Genomic DNA, 19208 nt, shown 5'->3' with positions numbered 1-19208 from the left:
GTCTTGGTTCCAAGATACTTCCATCTATACTATATGAAATTAGACATTAGAAATCCAAGTCTAGACCAATTTATGAAAATAACTAAATTCCTGTTTGGTATAGTTTCTGCTTCTTTTGACCTTTCGCCACAGCCCCTCCCTCTTCTCATTCTTCTCTAAGTTGAACTTCTTAGTTTAATCCAATTCCTAATGAGAAATCGCTGATAATGACTTGGCAGTTGGGGTGGGAGAGATAATCATTCTCAGGAGCACTCTCATGTTATAAGGGGGAACTCTTAGAGCAAAGGCTGTAGGACTGTAAGGAATCACACGATAATGGCAGTATATGAGGCAGTAGGTAAATGCAGGCATACCTCAGAGATACTGTGGGTTCAGTTCCAGACCATTGCAATAAAGTGAGTCACACTTTTTTTTTTTTTTTTGGTTTCTCAGTGCATATGAAAGTTATGTTTACACTATATTGTAGTCTATAATAGCATTAAGTTTTTAAAATGTATGTAAGTTAGAAATATTTTGTGGCTAAAAAACAAAAATGATAATCTAAACTGTCAGTGAGTCATAATCTTTTTGCTAATGAAGGGTCTTGTCTCAATGTTGACAGCTGCTGACTGATGATGGTAGTGGTTGCTGAAGGGTGAGGTGGCTGTGGACATTTCTTAAAATAAGACACCAAAAAAGTTTGCTGCATCCAATGACTTTTACTTTCATGAAAGATTTCTCTGTAGCATGCAATGCTGTTTGATAGCATTTCACCCACAAGAGAACTTCTTTCAAACTGGAAATCAATCCTCTTCAACTCTGCAGCTCTTTTATTGTCAGTTTATAGAATATTCTAAATCATTTGTTGTCATTTCAACAATGTTCACAGCATCTTCACTAGTGGTAGTTCCATCTCAAGAAACCATTCTCTTTGCTCATCCATAAGAAGCAACCTCTCATTTGTTCAAGTTTCATGATGAGGTTGCAGCAATTCATTAACATCTTTGGGCTCAACTTCCAATCTAGTTATCTAGCTATTTCTACCATATTTGTGGTTACTTCCTCCACTGAAGTCTTGAACCCCTCAAAATTATTCATGAATGTTGGAAGCAACTTCCTTCAAACTCCTATTAATGTTGGTATTTTGACTTCCTCCCATGAATCATTAATGTTCTTAGTTGCATCTAGAATGGGGAATTCTTTTCAGAAGGATCAATTTACATTGCCCAGATCCATCAGAGGAATCACTATGGCAGCTACCACCTCATGGAAATATGTTTCTCAGAGTTGAAATTATTCCTTGTTCCATGGGCTGCAGAATGAATGTTGTGTTCACAGGCATGAAAACAACATTAATATCCTTGTACAACTCCATCACAGCTCTTGGGTGAATAGGTAGGTGCATTATCCATAAGCAGTAATATTTAGAAAGGAACCTTTATTTCGAGCAGTAAGTCTCAACAGTGGGCTTAAAATATTCAGTAAACCATGCTGTAAGCAGATGTGCTGTTATCCTGGTTTCATTTTCCCATTTATAGAGCACAGAATAGATTTAGCATAATTCTTAAGGGCCCTAGGATTTTCAGAATGGTGAATGAGCATTGGCTTCAACTTCAGGTCACCAGCTGCATTATCCCCAAACAAGAGTCAGCCTGTTCTTTGAAGCTTTGAAGTCAGACATTAACTTCTCTCTAGGTATAAAAGCCTTAGTTAGATGGCATCTTCTTCCAAGATAAACCTGTTTCATCTACATTAAAAATCTTTTTTTTTTTTCTGTAGCCAACTTCATCAATTATCTTAGCTGTAACTTCTGGATAACTTGCTGCAGCTTCTACATCAGCACTTGATGTTTCAGTTTGCTCTTTTATGTTATGGAGAATGGCTTTGTTCTTTAAACCTCATGAACCAACCTCTGCTAGCATCCAACTTTTCTACTGCATCTTTCTCAGCTCTCTCTTTCTTCATAGAGTTGAAGAGAGTTAGGGCCTTGCTGTGAATTAGGTTTTGGCTTAAGGGAATGTTGTGACTGGTTTGATCTTCTATCCAGACCACTCAGACTTTCTTTGTATCAGCAATAAAGGTGTTTTGTTTTCTTACAATAATTTATGTGTTCACTAGAGTAGAACTTTTAAATTCCTTTAAGAGCTTTTCCTTTGTATTCAAAACTTGGCTAACAGCTACAAGAGGCATAGCTTTAAGCCTGTCTGAGTTTTTTTACATACTCACTAAGCTTAATCCTTTCTAGCTTTAGATTTAAAGTGAGAGACTTGCCACTCTTCCTTTCTCTTACACTTAGAGGCCACTGTAGGGTTCTTAACTGGCCTAATTTTAATATTGTTTTGTCTCAAAGAATAGGGACAAATAGGAATAGGCCCATGGAGAGGGACCAAGATGGGGAATGGCTGGTGGGTGGAACAGTCAGAACAACACAATATTTATTAAGCTCTCCATCTTCTATGCAAGCAGTTCATAGGTTTCCCAAAATAATTACAATAGTAATATCAGAGATCACTGACCACGGGTCACCATAAGCGCATAGAATAATAATCAAGTTTATTGTTAGAATTATGAAAATTGACACAGAGACATGAAGTGAGCACATGCTTTTGGGAAGAAAGGTGCCAGAGCGTTGCCACAAACTTTCAATTTTGTAAAAAGTGCAATATTTGAGAAGCATAATAAAATTAAGCAAAATAAAACAAGGTACGCCTGTAGACTGCTGCCAAGGGACACTGATGTGGGCTTCTCACATCACATAAAGTAGAACAGTATGTACACATCTTCCTTCTGTGGCTTACAGTGGCCATTGGTAGCAGGAGTGACAGTCTGACTTGGAATGTAGATGACTCAGGACAAACCAATTCCAATAATGGAAATTAATCAAGGTATCGGTGCCATGCTTTTCCAGTCATGTTCTTGGCATGAACTAGTGAGGGGCACGAGGCAGTTAGAACAATGAAAAGAGAACTAAAAATCAGGCAGTTCTGGGTTTTGAACCCAGATCTAACTCTGAGTTTTCACATTTATTTAAAAAAAAAACAAAACAAACACAAAAACTAGCAATTGTTACATGAGTTGTAGGAGCCATTCTACTTCTCTAATATCATATAAGAAGGCATACATTATGGGATGTTCCTCTCTGAAGTTCTGAGGCATAGAGGAAAGTCAGCTCTGAAAGAATTCAGGTTTTGTGAAAGTGGTAGCTTTGATAGTTTCTTCATGACATCTGTTCACTAGAGAGGGCTGTTGAGAGGTGAGAGTTGTGCATGGATGACTGACATGGGAACTGGGGACCTATATCTTCGGTTAGCTCCACAAAGTGGCATTGTGTCAGGAAGATGTTCCGCTGGGCAGGTGGCACCTGTGGGTCACGCTGGGAGTGCCACTGTTTGTGGAAAGAAGAGATCACATTCTGGAATGCTGCCTGGAAGCGGCGAGACAGTAGGTTATAGATAATGGGGTTGACAGCTGAGCTCAGGTAGAATAAGACACCTGGAATGCAGGAGATTTAAAAAGATGTGCTGAGAAGAACCTGAGTGACAGGCATGAAGGGAGAAGCATACATATTTACAAAGGCCTAAAATCCCTGTGATTGCCTCTTTTGGAAGTGATAATACATACAAGCCTCTAATTGAGAATACAAAATACTCTTAATAGATCTTCCACCTGTGCACTAAGCAATCAAACACAAAGATTAAAGAGTCTTGGAGTAATTTAGGCTGGCATGGGATCTCTCTGAGATGTTCAGCAACTTTCTTTGATCCCTACTTGTTTAATTAAAGAACATGTTTCCATAACACGAATGAAAGATGCTTAAATATCAGAGGGAAGAGAAATGTTTGTATCTCATTGGAATTTTACTTAAATCTATAATTTGGAATTGCAAGTAGTGGAAGAAGGTAAATCAGCCAAGGCTTAGTCCCTGCTAAGACTCCTTATAATGCTAAGATATGGCTTCAAAGAAATATTCCTTAGTGTGCTGTTCCTACCTACCCTTTTCCCTTGATGGTTCCTCTACCTTTTGAAGAATTGTATTTTACCATTTATTTCCTCTACCAATTACCCTTCACGTTGTCATTTTCCTGTTTGGAATACACTCTTCCTTTATTGTCTTTTAAAATTTTATTTCTCTAAAGCCCAGAATGAGCTCAAGTTTGGGAATCAGAGGACCTAGTTTCTGATCTTGGCCCTCACATATCCTGTGGCCTTAGACAAACCCTGGCACTTCAGTTTCTTTCTCTGTAAAATGGGAATGCAATTTCCAGCCCAACTCACCTCTCTGGATTATTGTGAGGGTAAAGTTAAGATACCATCCACAAAGAGGTTGAGAATGGCTAAGAATGTAAAACAAGTGATGGGTACTATTGCCAAAGGGTTCCTTGTTGTCCTTATTTATGTGGTTCAGGACATTCAGAGTGCTATATGCCTTGTTTACAGAATAAACACGGAAGAATATTAAAGGAGAACATTTCCATGTATTAATACTATTAGTTCATTCAGAAAATAAATATTGATTTAACTCTTATGTGCCACGAACTTCAAGGCACATTGGGAGATAGTGAATTTAGACTTTGTTCTCCAAGATCTTGGAACGGTACTACAGAGACAAGATTTATGGGTAAATTAAATACTTAATAATACAACAATACCAAGCAGTATCTGTTAAAAACAAATATGAGATAACAAATCATGCTATAGCAATTCACATAATAGCAGAAACACAAGGACTGTGGTGGTCATAAAAGATTTAGTGGGGGGTGATTGAACCCTAGCCAGACCTCAAAATGGGTAAGAGATCATTAAAGAAGATAGGAGAGGGTGATGCAGGTTCAGGGCATAGCACGCACAAATATTCAGAGGCAGGAATGGCCACATGGTGCAGGAATAACGTGCAGAACTCTCTAATTACCAGTTTGATAAGTAGATGGTCTATGAATAAAAATAATAAAAGTTGGGGGATTAAAAGGCAAGTTGGGGGCATTTTCTGTAGGGTTTAAGAGATTTAGACATAATCTAGAATGCTAATATAAAAAAGGGGGAGATAGTATCTGAACAGGATCATGTCATTATTAAAGCTATAACTTGAAAATCTTAAGATAATTGCCCTGATGCATCCAGAGATATGTAGTCAACTAGTCAAGTCTCATTTAATCTTGTAGTGCTTTCTCATTTATTTAAATGTTTCTGTTTTCTGCAGATTAACCAAAAGGATAAACTGAGAGGTATACATATTTTTGAGCTTTGGTTGCAAATGGTTGAACAGGAAAGTGCTAATGTCCAAGAATAAGCTATACATTAGGCCTGCTGAGTACAAAAAAGAGGGTGACAGAAAATAGATAATATACATGATATTCAGTATAGATGTCATTGTTTCTACTTTGTGCACATCTGGAGCTTAATTTATAAAAGCTGACTTTATCTTTCCTTTCCAGTGATATCTTTGATAATCTAATGAGACCACAGAATCAGCCAGTGACCAGGAAAGGTGGGAGGACAGAAGAGGTCTGAGCCTAAGGCTAACACTGAGTTAGCTGTCACTGACTGAGAAAGAAGAAATTGGGTGTCCATTCTCTGCTCCATTTTAGTAGAAAGAACACTGAACTTGAAGTTAGGTGACTTGGGTGTATTATTTGTTAGCTAAGTGCCTTAGGGCAAATCGTTTCTTCTTGTGGAAGTGTTTTACTTTTGACTATACGATGTTAATCATAATACCCACCTAATGACCTTTTGATGATTATAGAAAGATATACAGCAGTTACAGCTTAAAGAGCTCCTTAATGTCTATTACTGCATTTGCTTCTTACCATCAGTCCATGGTTTGTCTACAGGAGGCATTATTGCCATTTTACAGTTGAGGAAACTTTGGTGTGAAGGCAGCCATGTTCTGCAGATCACTCAGAATAGCAATGGTGAAATTGGGGTACAAATCCAGGTCAACTGACTTACTGACCTTTCCACCATGCTTTCCACAATATACTATAGTATCCTCAACAAGCAGAGTCACAGTAGTCTAAAAGGAGAACTTGGTGACCTATGAATACCTTTTGGTTTTCCTTCGTGAGGATATAATACTTACCAAAGGCAATATGAGATTTCACGAACATGGATGTTTACCAAATAAGAACCAACAGAATTGCATGGCCATTTGGAGCATAATCAAAGGAATCACTCCTTGACCATTTTCCTTCTGTAATCATCACAGTTGGAGTTGAGGTTTTCTATAAAGTAGCCTTGAAAATAGTGATCTGGTATATATGTATTTGGACCAGTACCAAACATAATCAATCTTTTGAATAAAAGAAAAATCGAATGTCTTCATTATAGCATGGCAGATCCCTGTGATAAATTGGAGTACTTAGGCATTTAAGCAAGATGAAGAAGTTGCTGTTACCTGAATACTAGTCATGCACCAAATTCAGCTAAGGTTTTACCTGACACCACATGGACGAGGTTGAACACAGCAGCCAGGGATTCAGTCCACTCCTTCACAAAGCTGAAGAAGAGTCGGTCAACGTGGAATGGGGCCCAACAGATAGCAAACACTAAGACCAAGATAACTGAAAATGGATGATAAATGGGAGAGCAGAAGGCAGTCTGTGCAAGGATAGGTATACAATGCTCACTCTGAGTCAATCATTTCTTCTAGCAGTTTTTCCCTTCAACTTTGTTAAACTGTAACAGTTATAGAGGCAAACTAGATCCCAAAGAGCCTCAGTACAAAACATTTAAAACACAAGAATGAATTGTATAAGATCTAGGATCAGTTTTCCATAAGATTATACAAGATTTCTTGTATAATGTAAAACTTTTTAGAACATTTAAAATAGTACTTAATTCATTTCAAATTCCTGAAAACATCTTATTGTAAAAGATAAATAATAAACTGTTAAATGTATATATAAATTCATCTTGTTATTATAGGAATAATTAGAAGTCTCTCTGAATTCAGTAATTTAAAATTCTGTAATGGGTAGGCAAGGAGAAAGAAGAGATCAAACAACCACAAGCATAATAGTACTTTACAAGTATCTTTTGATTGGAAGGGATGTGTCTGTCATATTATAAATTGCTACAGCACAGAATTCCTTCCAATCTCTTATTTTCACCTACCAAAACAGAGACTGGTGTTACTGTAGTTTCTCTTTGGGGCATTTAAGCACCACAAATTTAAACACACACACACACACACACACAAACTTTTTCTTTTTCCTTTTAAAGTTGTAAATACTTTCCTTTGCTAGACATGATGCTTGGGATTTGCCTAAAGATAATCTTTTGGGGCTGGGGGAAAGATAAGGGTATACATGAAACAAGATTAGCTATGAGGTGATACTTTCTGAAACTGGGTGATGGGTACAGGGGTATTCATTTTACAGTTTTCTGTACTTGTGTACAGATATGAAGTTTTCATAGTAAATAGTATTATACATACATTTCCTGTTGGCATTAAACACATTCGGAGTAAGCTGTTTGCCTGTGTGGTATGGTTTCAAAGATATCTGTAGGTTTCTACTGAATTTGCTAACCCAAGAAAAGTCCCTAATCTGTTCACTACTGCCTACAATTCCCTTTAATTAAAACTTTAATTCCTGACAGGCATGGTGGCTCAGGCCTATAATCCCAGCACTTTGGGTGGCCAAGGGGTGGATCACCTGAGGTCAGGAGTTCAAGAATAGCCTGGCCAACGTGGTGAAACCCCATCTCTACTAAAAATACAGAAATCAGCCAGGTATAGTTGCACATGCCTGTAATCCCAGCTACTCGGGAGGCTGAGGCAGGAGAATTGCTTGAACCTGGGAGGCAGAGTTTACAGTGAGCTGAGATGCCACTGTACTCCAGCCTGGGCAATAGGGAAAGACTCCATCTCAAAAACAACAACAACAACAACAAACAACTTTAATTCCTGTTAAAGTTGAACCCCATACCAAGGCAAATACTTTATAGCATATTCTGTTATTGTGATTTTAATATGAGTGAGCTTCATTTTTTTTGTTTTTTGTTTTTTGTGAGAGTAGATTATGACCAAGGAGAAAAGAGTAGGGATAATGAAGAAACTATGTTTCTTAATAGAGAAAGTCAAGTGCCAGGAGGGGCTAAAATATTTCCAAGAAATAACTCTTACAATCAAGAAGACCCACTTCAGGGACTTCACAGTTTATTTTTTGTTCAGAAATGCTGTATAGTTACAGTGAATGTTTCATATGCATATTAGCCTGGATGATTCATTGCTTCTAAACTTTAGATTTTGATTTGCAAAATATATTATAAATCTCCTTTCCCTCATCAGTAACTCTCATACAGTAGTACTGCATCATATATTTTTATAGCATTCTTTTGGGAGACTGTGGCTCAGTAAGTGAATTTTTAAAAAGGTCTTATTTATTCAAAAGTATACTGTTTGAAACAAAGTTATACAATGTCATATGTGAAATGGCTACTTGGAGAAGCTTGCCAGATGTTCTTAATCTGGAACTAAAAGATCCCATAGAGTCCATGAGTATCAGGGGTTGGTTCATGACCTCCTGAACTGGATTGTAAAATCTTTTGTGTATGCATATTCATTCTTTTTTTTTTTTTTTTTGGAATGGAGAGTCTACAGCTTTCATCATATTTTAAAAGAAATCCATAATACAAATAGGTTAAAATCCTGTTCATTTCACAGAGGGGGAAAGTGAGGCTCAAAGGCTGAGAAAGTGAATGTAATTTACAAAACACCACACAGATTGTATGTCAGTGGATAAAAGTGAGCGTGTTGTTTTGAGGGTTCAAAACCGAAAATGAAACAAAACAGACAGGTCCTAGAAGCTTGAAGAAGCAAAGGAAGACAGATCACCTAGCATTGATATAGACCATTAAGGAGGTGTCTTCATTATATATATATATATATAATGCTCCCCTTTGCTCCTTGATCTTAATCTATCTCATAAATACTGTTTCAGGGTAAATTGGAACCTACCCCCAGCAGCATTTAGTTAGTACCAAATGTAACTCCTTTGCTCTTGTGAACAAAACAAAACAAAAACCAAAATGGAGCACTTACACAGCATCTTGTTGACTGATTTTCTGCAGGGTCTTTGAATATTTGCATTCCCTTCATGTGCCTCAAGTGATTTGTCTTTCTTTAGCTAAAAGGGAAGTAAGTTGGGAGAGATGGTAAGAAAGAGAAACATTTTTCCCTCCTGTTAAAATCTGAGAAACATAACTCAAACACTCATTTTGAACACAGAAGAACTGGGACCTAGAGAAATGTAAGAATATGTTAAATGTTTAACAGTATGTTGAAGGTGGAATTGGATTCAGGTCATCTACTCAACTGGATAAATGATTGTGGCCAAGTAGTAGCGCAATCATGTTTCATATACAGTTACGTGGAGCACTGGCTGTGTAGCATGTTAATAGGTGTTCCATGAAAAATGTAAAATTCTGAAGTTCAAGAAAAGTTAGACAGGCTTTTCAATCTATTCATTCACTCATTCATAATTATTAGACATCTGTTAAAGTGAAATCCCTCTGCTATGTGCTAGATAAATAGTAGAAAACAAAAACAGGAATTCTTCTCGCCTCCAGTATTTATTGTGGATCTTCTCAGAGACTTAAATATGCTGATGGGCATTATGAATTTTCAAGGGGGACAGTGTATCAACTTTCCACTTAACCCCCTGTCTACCTTCCACACTCACATCGCCTACTCACATCCTAGCCAAAAGAAAGATAGTGTTTCTTTGACTAAACAATATTTTCCCCAACCATTTTCAGTGGATTACCTTGTACCATTTTGACAAACACAAACTGGGAAATGTTGTTTTAATATTACAGTAATATTAATTACTGAAAAGAGTATATGTGTTTCTGAGTTAAGATGTTTAAAATATATTCATCCTTGTTGGAAGATATGGAGATCCTTGATGTAACATTTGAAACTTTCAGCTATCAACACTACTTGTATGCACAGTCTTCCTTGTTCAGTTCAAGTCCTGCCTGTTCCCAAAAGATTTTGACGGCCACTTTAGCCCACTGTCTTCTTCTTCCTTTGAACTTCCACAGCACTGAAGATCTATATCATTCATCCAGTTGTGGAAGTTTTTCTCTTTATTCTACACATTTTTTAATTTGTGGGGATGTTGGCCAAATAAAGGAAGCTTTAAGGACTCGTGATAAAATACCATCAAATATCCAGAAGTTAGTATAGTACATAGTGAATATATATTTGCCCATTGATTCTCTATCATTTACTTCTTTCTTCTCTTACTAATAGTACCCTAATTCTCCCTTAGGGAATGTACTCCTTCCCCATTCTTAATCTTTAATTTGGATAGAGGTGTCACTCAACTTCAGTTCCAGGTATACGCCCTAAACAATTTAGCCAATCAGCTTGTCTTATCCTCCAGTCACAATGATTGAATAATGGGGACCAATGAGATTTCAGATATTTGCTTATACTTCTGAAGATGCAAGTTTTTATTTATTTTTTATTGGGGCTGCTAGAGGGAGTCCTTCTCTGCATATGAGATCTGGAATTACAAAAGTTATTTTTTTTCTACCACAAAGAAAAAGTGCTTGGAGCCACCAAAAGATGACTGTGTGCAGTTTGAGGTTGAAACCAACACCATGGACAAAAAAAGCAAAGAAACAGAAATAAAGCTAGGTTTATAAGGAGAGTGTGTGTTTTATTTAATGAATCTTCACCAAGAGCTAGCTCTGCTTCTGAAGTTTTCATGTCTATGCTCCCTTTGGGATTTACCCAGGGTTGGAGTCTCTCACTGGCAATGTAAAAAGTCCAGGCTAATTGATTGAAGCCATCAGGTGGAACGAAAATTTAACTTATTTTATACAGTCACGGCAGTAGATTAGAATCAATCTCTTTAGTTACAGGCAGATAGATTCTAATTCAAGGTAAGAAATAAATATTGATTATGTGCAATAATGGAACAAACTGCTATAAGAAGCAATAATCTTCCTGGGCTGGATAGCATTTTGAAGGAATATTTCAGAAAAGGTATTTAAAATTAAATAGACTTGGAAGAGTGGGTCATTAAACGTTGCCTCTAAACTTCAGCAAATCCATATTTGGTCTTCCTAACAAACATATATGCTCCTTGCAGTTAGGTAGCACTCAGGACCACATAGGATCTAAATAATCCTCTTGGATAACATATAAACCTGGCCATTTGTCTCTTGAATATATCAGAGTGTTCTACATGTATCTGTGTCTTCATAAAGTAAAGGATTAAAGACTCCGTGAACTTAGGACTAGACAGGAAAAATCTGAAGGTGAAAAGTATTATTAATGCAATAGTAAAACAAAGTCATACAGGTAGAGTGCTTATCTCAGTGCCTGGCACATGATACTCAGCAAGTTGTATATTACTGCTATTATGGTGATTCTGATTATTATCCAAAGCATACTAAACAGACATCAGAAAAACTGATTTTTAAAAAATAGAGTTCTTTGTTTATATATGTGAGGTTACGTTTATGGAGTACTGAGTCCCTTTTAGAAATTCTTTTCTCATTGTTACCACTCGCTCACAGGGAGTGCCTGTACAGATACAAAGAAGAAGGCAGATACACTGAGAAGAAAAACACATTCAAGGTTAGAGCAATGCATCAAACTTCAAACTTTACTAACTCATCTTAGATTAAATCTATTAAAGGTTCTAATTATTTCATGCCATTTAAAAAGATTGTGGTTTTTACAGGATGAAGTTATTCTATTATTTTATTTCAGTGCATAATTAACAACAATAAAAAATATTGAGATATATTAGTTACTTCCTGCCTTGTGTTTAACAATTCTCAATGGTAATTTCTCCACCCCAAGGAACAATTTTTAAAAAATCAAACATCAAACAAATAGTTCACACAATGTTTTTATGAACAGGCTTCCTGTAGCAGCATAGTTTACACTAAAAAGAAAATCATGTGATGATGAATTGTTGCTTATCTTGCAGCTTCCTTAGTTTCTAGTGACACAACTAGCCAACCAGAGGAAGAGTGAAAAATTGATTACTTATGTATGGTGTACATTGTTCCAACAGAATTTGGAGTGGTTGGCAGAATAGAATACAATCAAAACAGTTAGTCTAGACAATATTAAATGCTGCTTTATCATTGAATAATTTCACTTCCCTACAGATGTTTAGTAAAGTAGATACTCAACCATTCATTATCCTTCCCCACCCCAAAACTTTTATTTTACAACTCAGGTTACAAAAGGAGGAGTGAAAAATTGTGATTACTATTACTAAATATTGTGATTATTAAAAGTTGTGATTACTATTACTAAATAGTGTGATTACTAAAAATCATGATTACCTTCGTTAGCTACATAAGAGAAAAGTGAAAGGGAGGTTCGTGAGGTTATTATTCAGGTTGATACATTATGCTGATCAGTTGTTTATACTGCTTGAAATCACTCCACCAGATGTTCATTTATATAGTTTGTGGGACTTAGTTTCAGAATACAAAGATTATAGGTTTTGTGTAAATATCTCTATAATCTTAACACAATCTATTTATTAAAAAAAAAAATCAGTGCAACCCTGTGTTGGCATGGTTGAATTCTGCTGCAATTCATACATCCATCCTCATTAGCTCAATCATGAATGCAGCATGCAGGAGATGTAAGAACTAAATCAGACTGTCACTAGAACTTCCTCCCAGATGTGGAGGAACTTGCCCTAGAATTGTCTATTTTCTATCTATATAATGTTCAAATCCTGGAGAGCAGCTCAGTGGTGGCTGTGTCCTGGAATGATGCAGTGTGACTGAATGCTGAGCTATGAGCACAGATACGGGTTTCCTCCTTCTTCCCTGGTCCTCTGATTTCATTAGTCTTAGACTTGCTGCCTTCTGAAAGCAGTGGGTCCCAGAGTCAATCACACCTTCAAACTTTCCAACAGAGTCAATTACTTAACAATCATTAGGATTGCTTATATCTCTTTGAGATAATATTTACAAGTCTTTGTTTTAAAGGTAGAGAAGCTAAAGCCCAGCAACGAAGGAAGTAATTTAGCCTCATTCATTCACTGAGCTTACAGTCTAGTTGGGGAGAAAAAAATTAATTAAGGAATCCGTAAGTATGGAATTGTAAATTGTAATGAAGGAAAATCACTGAGTCGTGAGCACCTACAACAGGAAACAGGAATGCTCAGGAAATCTGGGAGAGCTTCCCTGAGGAAGTGTGATTGAAGTATGACATAAAGAATAAATGAGGGTTAGAAAGGCAAAAGGGTAGTGGTGGCAGACAGTAGTAACATTTCAGGCGACAGGTATATTGTACATAAAGGTCCTCAGGTCAGTGACACAGAATAGGGTCTACTTTTCCTGACTTTCAGTATAGAGATTTTTAAATTCTTCTAGGAGTGACTTTTAAGCAGTTAGTTTCTTTCCTGGTGTCCTCTGGTACCCTGGATAACAGCTCATCCTTCCTGAAAACAGGCTATCAAAAGTTGCATTACATACCCAAAGCAAACCAGGGTGGTTTTTAAACTTCTGTTTGAGCTATCACTTAGCTCTTGATACAAGGTAGCTATGGACTTTTGATAATAAAACACAATGAAACTGATTGTAACAGATTGGAAGAGGAAATGTGCATTTCCTACTCAAAGTTAAATATTTTTCCCAAATTGACCCAAAATAGGTGATTCTTTGGTATTGGATGAGATAATACTAAGTTCTGGGTGGGTGTTTCTCATAGGACTTTCTTTGGAGTTGTATAGAAGTCTTTTCGCTTGAGTGAGAATTGCAGGACATTCTTAAGACATGGCTGTGAGCTAGTGCGGGGTGGTACATGTCTCCGGGAATATAGGTGCTAGCCCTCCAGGAGGGGACTGGCACAGCTCTCTGCCTAAGTAGATTTACTCTTGTGCCCAGATGTCTGTGACACTTAGAATTTGTTCTTCCTACTTAGACCTTGCTATTCACCTTAGGGACAATAGGTATTCAAAAAGACTACCATTGGTCACTTGCTTCTGACAATCAGCTTCTCAGAGATGGACTGAAATAGGAGTATATTCGTTGTCATATAACATATGATGTCAGAGCCATCTCAAAGCAAATAATGTGAGTGTGATGTCTGCTTGTCCTCTCATTTAAAACTCACATTGCTTCACCTCACAGGTTGTTTTTTTTTTTTTTTTTTTTTTAAAAGGAATCATAGACTGTTAGAACTAGAGGGTACATAGATATGATCTGATGTAACCTTTTCATTTTATAAATGGGAAAACTAATTCTAGGAGAATCATGTGGCTTGCCTAAAGGCATTTTATGTGTCTGCTGTAGATCTGGGAGTCTAAATGGTCTCATAACTGTTTACTACACAAGCTATAATACCTCCCTTAAGTGGGTGTAAAATTGTCATTGTCAAAAACTTTTCTCTTCATGAATTTGGGTGCAGAATATACCAGAGAGGAATTACATAGCCTCATTCCTACCCTTATTAAAAATAGTTTCTCTCAGTTAATTTATTACACCCCCTTCTGAAAAAGAAATCAGTTTATCACCATAAACATAGGAAAAGAACCTCTAATTATATATGTTGCAAAATAAGTGATATCTTTTTCTTAATTTCAGATAACTCTTATTCACATTTTTTTTACTCTATCTCATGTGCTGGTTACTTCCTTATCTCTCAGTCTGCACCTGCTCAAAAGAAGCTCAAGTTATCTCAGTCATGTCATTAATATATATGACTATATATATATTATATATAACTATAAATAAATAAATATATATATATATAGTTTTATTTTGTTTTGTTTCAACCTCATTTTAATGAAAGGGTCAGAGCAGCCACAGGAAAGGTCTGATTTTAAAACTGAATACCTATCTGGGACTATAAAATAGTCAGGGATAGTTGATAGTTTGTGTTATACTCAGACCAACTTGGTGTAGAGGAAAATCTCAACGCAGGCAGTGGCCGGGGGCTGGAAAGTGATAACAGGATGCGGAGGAGTCTCTCAAGCTGTGGCCACCTCACCCCACATCGCCTGATGTGCTTTTTTACAATGAGCCTCCACCTCAGACCTACTGAATCCCATTTTCCTGGGGGTGAGGTATCCATATTGCTACCCAAAGTAAGTTTTCTGGATGGTTCTTAGGAACATTTAGATATGAGAACCCATATCTTATTTAGATATGAGAAGACGAGCTAAAGGAAATGATAAATAGTGGTGGTTACCATTCATCTCATTTGAGGCAATTTCTTTAATGCCTTGATTTCCCATCTGAGCTCATTCTATTTTCCCTCTGTTCCCTTCCATTTCTGAATTTCCCCAATTCTAAGTTTTTCTCTGAACTTTGAGCCCGTGAAAACAGAAGGGATGCTGCCTTAAGCCAGCCAGCCTAGATACTCACTCTGAGTGCCATGAGGTAGTAGAGGACACTGATGACAGTCATGGGGAGGAAGTAGAATAGGAAGGAGGTGACCTGGATGATGAAATTGTAGATCCACATGGGCTTGATGACCGTACAGGTGGCCGAACCTGGGACCAGGGACCCATTGGGGAAGTAGTGGAACTTGATGCCATGGATGCTGGTGTTGGGCAGGGAGAAGAGCACGGAGAAGCCCCAGACGACGCCGAGGATCCGGAGAGCCCGGCGCCGGGTGCTCTCCAACTTGGCGCGGAACGGGTGTAGGATGGCCACGTAGCGCTCCACGCTGATGGCGGTGATGCTGAGGATGGAGGCGAAGCACACGGTTTCAAAGAGGGCCGTCTTGAAGTAGCATCCCACAGGCCCGAACAAGAAGGGGTAGTTGCGCCACATCTCATAGACCTCCAGGGGCATTCCAAGGAGCAGGACCAGGAGGTCAGAGACTGCCAGGCTGAAGAGGTAGTAGTTGGTGGGCGTCTTCATAGCCTGGTGCTGCACAATCACCAGGCACACCAGGACATTGCCAATGACCCCCACCACAAAAATTGGCACATACACCACAGACACGGGGAGGAAGAAGTGGCTGCGCCGAGGTCCGCAGAGGAAGGCCAGATACTCCTCGGTGCTGTTCAGGTGTTTCTGGAATGGATCTTCCAGTTTCTGCTGGTAGATCCAGGAAGCATTCTGAAGTTTTTCCATCCCTGACATTAAAATCCAAGGCCTGAGCCTCCCCTGGTACGAGGCTGTTTCAAGCTGAGCCAGGAAAAAAAAAAAAAGAGAGAGAGAGAGAAAGCAGTCAGGAAAATCACAGGCTTAGTGAGGAAGGCTGGGAGAGAGTGAATGTTTCAGCCTCAAAGGTAGGCTGCCTGGACCGCCGATCCCTTTTGAAGAGTCCCAAAGACACAAGCCCCTCCCCTTCACAGGCTGAGGGCCAATGAGAGTGTGTCAGGCTGCACCGGAAGAGAGGAGTGCTGGCTTTGTGTCAGGGAACAGGGGAGGAGGCGGAGACCTCTCTCTGAGTGGGAAGGAGCTGGGAAGGCAGAGCTGACACAGAAGAAACCACTCTGACTTCATGGATGGGCATTTTGAGCAATGCATGTTGCAAAGTTGTGAGAATCTGGGTGGACATAGAAATCAAAGTTGTAGGGTCGTGGGCAAAAGAATACCAGTCTCCACCAATCCTTGTCAGCCGTACAGCAGGATGAACACAGGAAATCAATAGATTTCTCAAGTTATCTTGTTCCACTGGAAATTCAGGGTTCTCTGGGGATTAATGTGATAACATGATTAACGAGAGTTTTTGGTTTTGACTGCATCCAAAACCAAAGCCTGAAAGGGCACGTGCACAGTGCCTAGCTCTGACTGCTACCTGACACTTCAGTCTCTTAGCAGAGCTTTGCTGTAAGCAAAAGGCAAACGGACTTCAGAATTAGGAGCACTCATAGAAATTTAGGAAAGTTGGACAGTTACCCAAACTCTTAAAGGCTCATTTCCTTATCTGCATCATTGATTCGATTGTGTTCCACAAATAACTTCTTGAGGATTCACTATTTGCCAGGGAATATTCTAAGCTTTGTAGAAACATCAGTGTACAAGCAAGACAAGGTCTCTGCCCTAGTGGAGCTTTTCTTACAGTAGGGAATTCTGAAAACACACAAGTAAATGAATAAATTAATATCATTTCAGATAGTAATGGATAAATCATTATTTATCAAGGATGGTGAAAGAAAACTTATCTCAGATGTCGCTTTAGCTGAGTCAGTCATGAAAGAGCTAAGGGAAGTGTATTACTCAGCAAAAGCAATTGCAAGTGCAAAGGTCCTGAGGCAGAAACAAGCTTGATATGTTTTAAAAATATCAGGAAGACCAGAATAACTGGAATTTAATAAGTGGTCAGCAAAGTATGAATGATTAGATTGGAGTGGCTGGCAGGTGCAAGTTCATGTAAACTCTTATAGGCCGTGGAAGAGAGTTTGCCTCTGATTCAAACTGCAGGGAGAAGTCTTTAAAATATTTTGCACTGGAGAATTAATGAGGGAGAAATTTTAACAGAAGGTAGGTAAGAGGCTAGTCCTAAGACATAGTAGTGGCTTGGATTCTTTGAGTAGTGGAGTTGAGAGATTTCTTTGGATTTAGGAATATTTTTGCAGGGGACAATACCTTTTATAGTCATTGAGAAGACTAAATTAAATTATATATAACGAAGCAACTTATACTTTAGAGATATTCGCTAAATGTTAATTTTTTCCCTTTTATTTGTTAAATCAAATGATGACATTAAAAATTAGAGAGGAAAAGTGACTTGTTGAAGAATAAGCTGTCCCTCAAGTTAAGATAGTTTATGCTTCTGTAACGAATGATTGACATATCTTGGTTTAAATAATAAAGATTTATTTCTCTTGCACTTCAAATGTATTGAGGGTCTGTCTCATGCTATACTCACTCATAAACCCAGGCTGATGCAGTGGTCACGCTCTGGAATTTTGATTATCATTGTGATAGAGGAAAAGAGAGCTCTAGATGGTCTTAAGTAGGTAATTATAGGCTCTAGCCCAAAAGTAAGTAACTCATTGCCACTTTTACTCACAGCTCATTGACCAAAGTTAATCATATGTACCCATTCAACCACAGCAGGGTCAGGAAGTGCTGTCTTAGCATGTGCACAGAAGATGGAAAACTAGGAAAAATTGGTGAATAACATTAATAGTAATTATAGACATGTAATAGGTATTGCAGAGCCAGAATTAGAGCCCTCTAGTTAAAGGCAAGTTTTGATGTTAAAATCACTATTAACACACTTTAACATATTTTTCTAATGAAATAGGAAAAGTTTAATGAAAATGTCTCATTTAGATATAAGGATCATTAAATTTATAAGGGTGCACAGTGGCAGACTATAAACTTAGCACTGAGGAAAATGGAAAATACTTCTTTCTGTTTTTTAACAAAAATATTTTTCCATAAGTTATTGGAGTACAGTTGGTATTTGGTTATAGGAGTAAGTTCTTTAGTAGAGATTTGTGAGAACCTGGTGCACCCATCACCAGAGCAGTATACACTGCACCATATTTGTTGTCTTTTATCCCTCACCCACCTCCCACTCTTCCCCTAAAATCCCTTCATTGTATCATTCTTATGCCTTTGCATCCTCATACCTTAGCTCCCACATATCAGTGAGAACATATGATGTTTGGTTGTCCATTCCTGAGTTACTTCACTTAGAATAATAGTCTCTAATCTCACCCAGGTCACTGCAAATGCTGTTAATTCATTCCTTTTTATGGCTGTGTAGTATTCATATATATATGAATATATATGTGAATATATATATGAATATATATGAATATATATAAATATATATATATGTGTGTGTGTATATATATATATATCAGAGTTTCTTTATCCATTCGCTGATTGATGGGCATTTAGGTTGGTTCCACAATTTTACTATTGTGAATTGTGCTGCTATTAACATGCATGTGCAAGTATCTTTTTCGAATAATGACTTCTTTTCCTCTGGGTAGACACCCAGTAGTGGGATTGCTGGATCAAATGGTAGTTCTACTTTTAGTTCTTTAAGGAATCTCCACACTGTTTTCCCTAGTGGCTGTACTAGTTTACATTCCCACCAGCAGTGTAGAAATGTTCCCTGATTGCCGCATCCATGCCAACATCTACTGATTTTTGATGCTTTGATTGTGGACAGGAGTAAGGTGGTATTGCATTGTGGTTTTGATTTGCCTTTCCCTGATTATTAGTGATGTTGAGCATTTTCCCATATGTTTGTTGGTCATTTGTTTATCTTCTTTTGAGAATTGTCTATTCATGTCCTTAGCCCACTTTTTGATGGGATT

At 37.8% G+C, this 19208-nt stretch overlaps 1 protein-coding gene across 1 annotated transcript; it reads right to left on the bottom strand.

Annotated features, from left to right (window-relative positions):
- Positions 1 to 3160: 3160 nt before the first annotated feature.
- Positions 3161 to 16102, bottom strand: NMUR2 (neuromedin U receptor 2). Its single transcript, XM_050792962.1, is given in 4 exon segments — positions 3161 to 3471; positions 6411 to 6536; positions 9020 to 9104; positions 15337 to 16102. Coding segments are annotated over 4 exon segments (1248 nt in total). The 5' UTR covers positions 16063 to 16102.
- Positions 16103 to 19208: the final 3106 nt, after the last annotated feature.

Source organism: Macaca thibetana, chromosome 6 (assembly GCF_024542745.1).
Source record: "Macaca thibetana thibetana isolate TM-01 chromosome 6, ASM2454274v1, whole genome shotgun sequence".
NCBI lineage: Eukaryota > Metazoa > Chordata > Mammalia > Primates > Cercopithecidae > Macaca > Macaca thibetana.
This window is presented reverse-complemented; position numbering and strand designations above follow the sequence as displayed.